Source organism: Rhinolophus sinicus, linkage group LG03, assembly GCF_036562045.2.
Source record: "Rhinolophus sinicus isolate RSC01 linkage group LG03, ASM3656204v1, whole genome shotgun sequence".
NCBI classification, from domain to species: Eukaryota; Metazoa; Chordata; class Mammalia; order Chiroptera; family Rhinolophidae; genus Rhinolophus; species Rhinolophus sinicus.
Window position 1 is genome coordinate 82,157,042 of NC_133753.1, and position 9,692 is coordinate 82,166,733.

General features: G+C 46.9%; 1 protein-coding gene across 1 annotated transcript; it reads right to left on the bottom strand.

Annotated features, from left to right (window-relative positions):
• Nucleotides 1-5,730: 5,730 nt before the first annotated feature.
• On the bottom strand, nucleotides 5,731-9,461 carry NFKBIA (NFKB inhibitor alpha). Its single transcript, XM_019750459.2, has 6 exons — nucleotides 8,586-9,461; nucleotides 7,905-8,013; nucleotides 7,382-7,592; nucleotides 7,009-7,097; nucleotides 6,620-6,880; nucleotides 5,731-6,295 (listed from the first exon to the last, which is right to left on the bottom strand). Exons 1-6 carry the CDS (start codon nucleotides 8,810-8,812, stop codon nucleotides 6,248-6,250), a joined length of 945 nt encoding a protein of 314 aa, XP_019606018.1. The 5' UTR covers nucleotides 8,813-9,461; the 3' UTR covers nucleotides 5,731-6,247.
• Between the last annotated feature and the right edge of the window lie 231 nt (nucleotides 9,462-9,692).

Sequence of the window (9,692 nt, forward strand, 5' to 3'; positions counted from 1 at the left end):
GCTTAGGCCTTTTCTTCAAACCAAAGGTTTACTCTTTGTTTTGTGGAAGAGAACTGAATTAAGTGCTAATACACATAAAGGTTGGTAGAGCCTCAGCTGCCGCCTTAGCAACACAGGGTGGGCCCTGTGGCAAGGTCCTGCCCTGGGAAGTTGCCTCCCAACCATGGGGGTGGGAAGGCACTTGAAGGAGATCTTTAAAAACCAACTTAAAATTGAATCAACACTAGAACATGTCACCTGAAAGAAGCTCATTCATCAGTCCTTAAAGGTTGCATTTGTTTGTTTGTTTGGGGCTTCCCTGGAGATGAATATTAAAATACTGTGAAGTTGTAGAAAGTCTGACCAAAATGTTTAATGTGGTGACTTTGGGTAGACCTAGCCTCAATCAGAAGCAAACATGGCCCACACAACTGGAAACTCCTGGAAGGAGAGCCATGCTTCACTCCTTTTATTTGGCACCATGTGAAACTGACGTAAACATTTGGAGGAGGTGAATTACGATTCCTGTCAGATCTGCCTGAGTCCCACACTATTGTCCAGTTTCCTAAGATCTTCCATCCTCTGCATTATTATATCGTCGCTGTGAGACAGACATTCTTTCATTAACCCGACACATCAGAAATTCAAACCATCCTTAATAGTATTTATCCAATTTTGGTAGGATACCAGTAACAAATGTGTGAAAAACAGAGTAAGAATTGATGACCTGAAATCATTTTAGTTAGTGGGAATTCCCATGCATGCTTGGAAGTCGCTTTACACCACAGGTTGGGAATGTGGACCTGAGCCCACCCAAGCCTGGCTGTGTGACCAGGGCTGAATTTCTTAACTTGGCTGGGCCCCGGATTCCTTATAAAAAAATATGAAAATAATAATCGTACCTATCTCACAGGGTGGTTTGAGGATCATGGAAGTTAATATTTGTAAACCACTTAGAATAGGGTCTGGTACGCAGTAAGCAATATATATTTGTTTAATAAATATAAAGTAAATGTATTCTATTATTTTATTCCATAATATATTATCATAGATCAGTTAAACAACAGTTTGAATAAAACCTTGTACAAAATGAAAATATGACAACTTAAAAGTGTTTTTTTTTGGTTTTTGGTTTTTTTTAATTTACCTTTGGACGGCTGGATGGCTCAGTTGGTTAGAGCGTGAGCTCTTAACAACAGGGTTGCCAGTTGGATTCCCACATGGGCTAGTGAGCTGCGCCTCCACAATTAGGTTGACGACAAGCTGCTGCTGGGCTGCCAGATGGCTCAGTTAGTTAAAGCGTGAGCTCTTAACAACAAGGTTGCCTGTTCAATTCCATCCATGGGATGGTGGGCTGTGTCCCCCCAGCAACTAGATTGAAGGACAACGACTTGACCTGAAACTGATGGGCTCTGGGAAAACACACTGTTCCCCAATTAAAATAAATAAATTAATTAAAAATTACCTTTAAATGGCTGAATATTTTCCATATAGCCTATACTCAATAATTTTTTTAGATTAGTCAATATGAAATGATGGCAACATTTTAGGGGAAGTTATTCTTTAAGATTTTCCCTGGTGCATTTTAGTCAGCTGCTTATTAAGTCTTCTCATATTCTGATAAGGACATAGTGGGGATTTTGTCATAGGGAAGCAGTTCCCTGTCCCATCCTTTCAGGAGGAGGCCTGGTCGCCCCCCGCCCCAACACACCATAGCAACCCCATACAAAGGTATAAAAAGCTAATTTAAAAACCAGCTTTTCATCTTGAAAAAAGTTACTGAGAGTTAGAAAAGCCTTTTGCCAAGTTTCTGAATATGGAGTTGGTGTACAAAATAATTTTATCTTCAAAAATCCCATTGAGAGGTTACCTTTCCTTAGAATTTAGAATGTACATGGGCCAAGCAGTGTTATAATAAAACTTCATTGGCTTCTAAGTTGACCAGTTTGTTAATATATGACCTAAGGGGCCTCTCAGAAGGTATAGGTACAGAGTTCCCAGTCAGCTTGGTGGCTAAGACACAAATAGAAAAGGAAAAGGGAACGGACAGACGAGAGGTAAATAAAACAAAACAAGTAAGTGAACCAGAAGGGAAAAAACAAACAGACCAGCTTTTCATCTTAGTGAATTATCCTTCAAACGCATTTCCTCCTTGAGTTTTGTACCTTTCTTAGAACTCAGATACTTACGTCTTTGGCCTTGTATTGTGTCAGCCACTTCCCTTGATGGCGGGTTTGTTGGCCTTGGCCCCTATTTTAATGTCAGTGCTCAGCATCCAACCCTACTTTAAAAAAAATTTTTTTTAATTGGGGAATATTGGGGAACAGTGTGTTTTTCCAGGATCCATCAGCTCCATGTCAAGTCGTTGTTTTCTATTTAGTTGTGTGGGGGTGCAGCTCACTGGCCCATGTGGGAATCCAACCGACAACCTTGGTGTGGTGTTATGAGCACCGCACTCTAACCATTGGGCAAACCGGCCACCCCAACCTTACTTTTCAAAAGACTCCTGTTGTCTGATGCTAGATCATCCTCAAGTGCTTATCCCGGTTTGCACTGGTACGCAGAGGAAATGGCAGAGAGCGCTAACCTTACCTAAAAAAATAAAATAACATTTTATTTAAAATGCTCTTCCAAGTGTGGTCCTGGCCATTCGAGTGCATGTAGAGTTTGAAAAACTCTAGACTAAGGCAAGCACATTATTTGTCATTAATTCAGACTAGTGACAAAGAGCTTCCGGGCTCAGCTTCGAAATCTAGGACCACACACAGATGCAAAAATGAACAGGTATCCTGTTGTGGATAGTTTATTTAATGCCAGCCTGGAAGTGAGTTTTGTTCTGAGCTTTGTTTCCAGCCACTTGTCAAGAGGGTGCTACTGGTCACTCGGGATATAAAATGAGGGAATAAATAGTACTGGCCTCCGGGGCAAATAACTAGCCAGGGTGTAAGCTCCTGATCTTCATGCCCCCCACCTCTGATCTGAGCTCACATCACTTTCTGTGCTTCATTTTACCATCCTGTCTTATATGTGCTTGTTTGTCTTCCTGTCCACCTAAGCGAGGAGCCCTCTGAGGCAGAGACCATGACTGGTTCCTCTTTGAGTCTCTAGCCCCTGGCACAGAGCCTGAAGAATAATAGTGCTTTGTAATGCAAATGAATGAATGAGACAGACAGTCCACACAGGATATCCAGTTTCAGTTTCTGTACAGGTCCCTTCAAATGGGGAAACGACCTGGGATATTCCTGTCCAAGTATGGAGAATGCTTGTTGGGCATGTTTCTGACTGGAGTTCCACTCTGACCTTTCTTGCCAAATGAAACTTCAACTACACCTAGAGCAAGTTGATGAAAATCAGGAGGAAAGGGGGCGAAGGAAGAACCCATCTCACTGACTCAGTTCTGTCACCACTTAATCACTTCCAGTAGCGATTGAAGTGTCAATGCAAATACCCCAGAGCACCCAGCAGCCGGCATTTCCAGGCCTCCCATGGAGGTCTTCAAATTGCTCACACTGGAGTTTGTTCCCTCCTGAGAGAAAAACCCTTCCTTCTGGAAATGACTTGGTTCATGTGACCTAGAAAGGAAATTTATCCTGAGGATGAGGCAGGCAGAAGGATTCAAGGAACTAAATTCAAGGAAGTTGCTGATGTGACTTTTTATTTCCCTCTTGTATCACTTCCCTTTTTCTCAAGGCCCCCTTATTTCTACCTGTCCTAACAGGACCTTTAGCTTCTTGGAGAAAAAAAAAAAGTGCATAAAAGTTTCTCAGTCTGCTGAGCTATTTTCTTTGAAAACTTTTATTTTTGTTGGCTTAGAAATTTGAGGAAGACTTTCTACAGATTAGAGTGTTTCAGGTCTAAAATTCTTCGTTAGGGAACTCCAGCACAACAACTGATGGCATAAAGGAAAGAAAGTGGGTTTAAAATAAAAAGCAAAGAAAGGAGCAAAGAAATAAGAAGAACCAGGGAGTAAGAAGTCGGGGCCAACTTCAGTCCTTCGCTGGGCCCAGCTACCTTAGGATTTATTTAGATGATGGAATCCACCCTGAAAGTTGGGGTCCTTTTCAGAAAGAAAAGCTGAAGCCTAGAAAGGTGGGAGGCTGGGCCCAAAAGGGTCAGAAGAGGCCCTATTCTGCTGTGACCATGGAAGGTGACACCTCTACACAAAAGCCAGTCACCAAAGAGGCTGAGGAAGAGTGGGTATGTAACCCACTCTTCCTCAGCCTCTTTCCCTTTGTCTTGCTTCTCCAACCCGCTAGCACAGAATTAGTGAGAGTGATGGGCAACTTGGCACAGATTCAACACCATTACAGGGAAAAAAGAGGCCCGCCTGAGAAGTGGTTAAGGGCATCATTCCAAAATTGGGAGCCAAGTTTCCAACCTTTGTTCTTTGAGGCGGCTATCCCTCCCCCAACCCCCCCTTACCTCTTCTACTTATCAGCTGAGAGAGCCAATCCATGTTCATGTGCTAGATCAGATAACACCTGTGTCAGGTGCTCTGGGATGCAGAAGGAATTTCAGTGATGGGCCTGAAGCACTTTGAGAGAAGACAAGATGGATAGAGGGGTCCCCACAGCACTCAGCTCTAGATGCCTGAGGCTTTGACCAGTCAGTCCAGTCTACAATCATACTCCTTTATACATGAAAGACCCACTAGTATTGGCTCCTTTTTGGTCTGAGAGGAAGGTGATCATTATATTCACTTGACTTTGACATCAGTTGTGGATCAGGAGAGGGACAATGTAATACAACAGTTATGCTTTCTTAGGTGTAAGCCATGACTTGTATTTATACACCAGTTAGCATTTTCTAGAATGCCATAAACTTCCACTCCTCTTTCTACCTAGGCAAGAGATGCATTTTTAGGGATGAAAACATCGACATTCAGAGTATCTAAACCCAAATTTCCCAAGTTATTGTTTTCTTGTGAAATCTTCTGCTTTTGTAGGATCATCCAGTAGAATTGGAATGATTGATTGACTTCTTCACACCTTTATTATCACTTCTATAGTACACAGCTGGTAACAATAGGTTTGGTGGAATGCATTTAAAAGACGTTAACCACCTGAAAATAAGAATGTATTAAATAAATTAACCACCTGCCTCCACTGCAAGGTGACCCTGGATAGGACATTCTCTCTGGACTTGTTCTTCCCGTGTGAAGTACAGTATGTAATGCAACAACTTGTATTTTTCTTTATGTGCCTGCCACTTTATGCTTCTTACATGGACTGTCTTATGCGGTCTTCACAACAGCCGTTTATAAATAAGGAAACAAAGGCTCAGATGTGGGCACTTGCTAAGAAATGTTAGTCCAGTCCCATTCCTGAGCCCATGCCCTTAGGAACTTCCAGTATTATAGGTGGGATCTTTTCCAGCTCTAGAAAATGTGAATTCAGCATATTGCTCTTGGCCAAAATCATTTCCTAAAGTAGAAGTGTCCTGGAATAATTTAAACCAACATGAAACAAATGACGATGGTGAGCCTTCCTGCTATAGGCCATGTAGCTTACTGCATCCCCCACCCCACCCCGCCTGTTTCCTATCTTGCAATCTTGCAACAGCCTCCCCTCCTACACACTGGGCACGGGGCTGCCTGTAAAGCTGATGTGTAACAGTGTGAGAAGCTGCTCTCTGAAAGGGTTCTGTGGCTGCCTGTGGTAAGCGCTTCACACAACTCTCCACCTCCACCTGAGGATCAAATGACTCTCAGAACAGGAGTCCCACGGCGGGTGGAGAAAATGATCAGGATAATTCTGTTTGTAAAAATCTGTTTAATAAATATACATCTTTAAAGTAGCAAAATAATTACCAACAAAATACACTGTGTACACCATTTACAGGAGGGTAACACAAACCTGGACAGGTAGTGACTTTTAACCCCATACCACTGACAGGTTTAACAACACCTCATTGCTACATGTCACAGGATACAACTGGGCTTAGCCACTGAATCCATGGTGGTTCAACCAAAAAGCACAATAAATAAAATGTAGTCCTTTCATCAAATTTTGGATCACCTTCTCTAAAAACCCCGCAATGGTGATGTTTACAAAGAGGTTTCCTTTGAATTCCAATGCTCTTTCTTGTCCCCCTTCCAAAGTTCACAGAAATGAGGGCTGATCCACCACAGTAAAATGTCTCAGGCCAGGCAGTGTGGTTCTAAGTACACCCTTTTCATTTTTTTTTCTTTTCTTTTTTTCTTAGAAAAATAAAACTCTTTTTTTGTACAAATATACAAGTCCATGTTCTTTCAGATACTTTCCAAATCTCATAATTTCAGGCGCTGGCCTCCAAACACACAGTCATCATATGGCAGCTAAAAACAAGAGGAAAAAAGCATGTTAAACTTCCAAAGCGTTTGCTAGGGATGCTGGGATAATGGTGAAGGCTGCCACTGGAAATAACCCAAGTATTTGTGGACTCCATTCTCTATAACCCAAATAGAAATTAACTTCATGGACTGAGGTAGTTTTCCTCTAATGCTTTTCTTTAAAAAGGGCAAAAAGACACTTGGGATATACTCAAGTTTGAGAACTTCATTATGTTAAGACCTTTGGATAAAGAGTAGCTCTAGGGGTCTGGGAGGGTGGAGATAGAATGACCATCTCACTCCTTTTTGTAGAATGAACTTGAGACTCACCTCGTCCTCTGTGAACTCTGACTCTGTGTCATAACTCTCTTCATCTTCACTCTCTGGCAGCATCTGAAGGTTTTCTAGGGTCAGCTGGCCCAGCTGTTGCTGTATCCGCGTGCTTGGGCGGCCCCAGGTGAGTTGATATGGGGAGTAGCCCTGGTAGGTGACTCTATTGACATCAGCCCCACACTTCAACAAGAGCGACACCAGGTCGGGATTCTGTAAGTCCACCGCGAGATGAAGGGCAGTTCGGCCATTACATGGCTCCTGAAACCAAAAGGAATTTGAGATGTTTTTGGCTGAATTTGGAATTTCTGCTTGTAACAAGGGCACATGAAGTCTGTGAGGAGGGCGCTGAGCCTGATGCCCTCCACCTGGAGGCATGAAGCACTCACCTGAGCATTGACATCAGCACCCAAGGACACCAAAAGCTCCACGATGCCCAGGTAGCCATGGATAGAGGCTAAGTGCAGACACGTGTGGCCTAGAAGAACCAAAGGAAAAAAGTATAATCACTTGTTTCAATCCTCACATCTGAAACAAAACTTTTCACCTATTCTTTTAAGGGGCAAATTCTTCTGAATTTGAACAACCCAGGATCTGGGATCTGAATGAACTTTATAAAGGCATCAAATAGGCCTTTCACATACACATTTTCTCAACCTATCACATGCTGCTAGTTTAAGCTCTTGCCTGGACTCCCTAAGTTGGCCCACCTCTCCCTTCCCTTGTCACCTGCCCTCTGATGGGCAGGGCAGGCAGACGTACCATTGTAGTTGGTGGCCTGCAGGATAGAGTGCAGGTGCTGGGTCCCACAGCTCTGAGTCAGGACTCCCACACTGGCCAAGCAGCCCTGCTCACAGGCAAGGTGTAGGGGGGTATTTCCTCGAAAGTCTCGGAGCTCAGGATCACAGCCAGCTTCCAGAAGTGCCTCAGCAATTTCTGGCTGGTTAGTAATCACAGCCAAGTGCAGTGGAGTCTACAAACAGAAGAGGGAACAGAAAGAGAATTAAGCCACGGATCAAACCCACAGTCTGAGTTCCCTTGAACCCCAGAGATCCCTAGTGTGAGGGGGTTGCCGCTCCCAGACAGGTGCAAGGGGCAAGGCAAATACCAAAGGCCCCAGGTGGGCTTCATAAAGGCCACAACAAATTAATGGGATGTTCTTTACTTTCTAGAATGCTGGCTAATTCGGATGTAAAAGGTCAGGTCGGGTAATGTTATAAAGTATTGGGAGCAACTGTGCTAGACCACGGGGTGAGAGAGGCACGGGACTGGGCAAGAGGCGCACCTGCTGTAGGTTGTTCTGGAAGTTAAGAAAGGCCAGGTCTCCCTTCACTTGGCGAACCACTTCCAGAGTCAGTGCCTTCTCCTCATGGATAATGGCCAAGTGCAGGAACCTGAGAGGAAAAGAAGGGAAAAACCCCCAGGGTTGGTGAGTACAATGCGTGGGGCCCCGGGAGGCGCGGGCTGCGGGGGATTGCGCAAGGCCGGGGTTTCTGAAGGCCGAGGCCGCGGTGTTTTCCGCGAGGTTATTATGAGCTGAGTGTTCCTGGCAGGCGCCCAGGGACTTTCCGGCCCCCCCCCCTCCCGGGCGGGCGCCGACCAGACCGCCCCGCCCTCCCGCCGGGCCGGAACGCCCTGTACTTCCCCTCGCTGCGGCACGGCGCCCGCCAGCCGGGCAGAAACCCCCCCCTCCCCCCTTATGCAAGCGGGGACTTCGCGTCCCCGCCGCTCCGCCCCCGGCCGAGAGAACCGGGATAGGGCAGGGGAGTGTGAACGGCTGCAAGGCCGAGCTGCGGAACCGCGGCCCCGGCAACAAACCCTGATCCCCTGCCCTCATGCAGCTTTACGCGGCCTCGGGGTCGGTGCATAAACCCCGGGTCCACCGCCGCATCGCGCGGGCCCCGAGACTCGCGCTGCAGGCCCGGCGCCCCCATCCAGCCCCGTCACCCAGGCCTGCGACACTTACGAGTCTCCGTCCTCGGTGAGCTGCTGCTTCCAGGGCTCCGCGCTGCGCGGCGCCTCCTGCGGCTCAAGGCGGATCTCCCGCAGCTCCTTCACCATCTGCTCATAGTCCTCGTCCTTCATGGAGTCCAGGCCGCTGTCGTGGCGGTCGTCCAGCAGCCGCTCCTTCTTGAGCGCGTCCCGGGGACCCTCCATGGCCCAGTCCTGGGCGTGCTCGGCGGGGTGAAACATGGCGCGGTAACTACTCAGGCGCTGCTCCCCCAGGTGCGCTCGGCTGCGGGCTGCGCGTTCCCTTCTTCGCAGTGTCGCAGGCGGGTTAGGACTGTTGTGGGCTCGGCAGCGCCGCCGCGGCGCCCTATAAACGCTGGCAGGGGATTTCTCCGGGGCGGGGTCAGGCGCGGGGAATTTCCAAGCCAGTCAGACCAGAAAAGAGAACTGGCCTCGTCTACGGCTGAGCGAAAGCATCTAAACCCTAAGCTGGGATCAGAGAAACTCCAAGCGATGAGCCACTGGGGTCATGCACAGGGAACTTTTTGATGAACGCTGAGTGGCTGGAAAGTCCTCCCGACAAGGCCCCCTCCCGGTACTTCCCTGCAGCCTGCACTCAGTAATCTTGTCCCTCTGCAAGAAACCTTCCTTCCCTGGGGTTTCCCACGATCGATTGGATTTGGGGTCGTTGGCTGCAGAGATCCCAAAGATGCAGACTTGCTGGGCGGTTCCTCGTTGGGGTTTGCCAACCTGCCGGTCTTTTCCTTTTTTTGATCTTTTGGAAACGCGAGTGGAAATGATGGCTGGGTGTAGGGATTCGTTTCCTGAAACTTCTGTCTGCAGGGAAGAACGCACTGGCGGGGAGAAGGGCTGCCCCTGCGTTCCTGCTGACACCAGGCTGTTTGCAGTGCAGGGACACGTAGCACTCCCCAGCCCCCCTCAGGTAGAAGTTGTGCAAGTTTTGGCGTTAAAAACCTAAATGCCTGGAGAGCCCTCAACTAGTTTCCTCGGGACTAACAATCCTAGTGACTGGGGAAGGGTAAGCACTCTGCCCTCTCCCCAGTATGTGAGAAAATGCTGAACACGAACTTTTTTTTTTTAAGTAGGGCAAGGTAGTAGAGGT

Coding starts and splice junctions, on each gene's coding strand:
- NFKBIA (XM_019750459.2), bottom strand. CDS start 8,812: ATGTTTCACCCCGCCGAGCACGCCCAGGACTGGGCCATGGAGGGTCCC. Junction 6,881..7,008: donor GTGCTGATGTCAATGCTCAG/GTGAGTGCTTCA, acceptor TTTTGGTTTCAG/GAGCCATGTAATGGCCGAAC. Junction 6,296..6,619: donor CAGAGTTCACAGAGGACGAG/GTGAGTCTCAAG, acceptor TCTTGTTTTTAG/CTGCCATATGATGACTGTGT.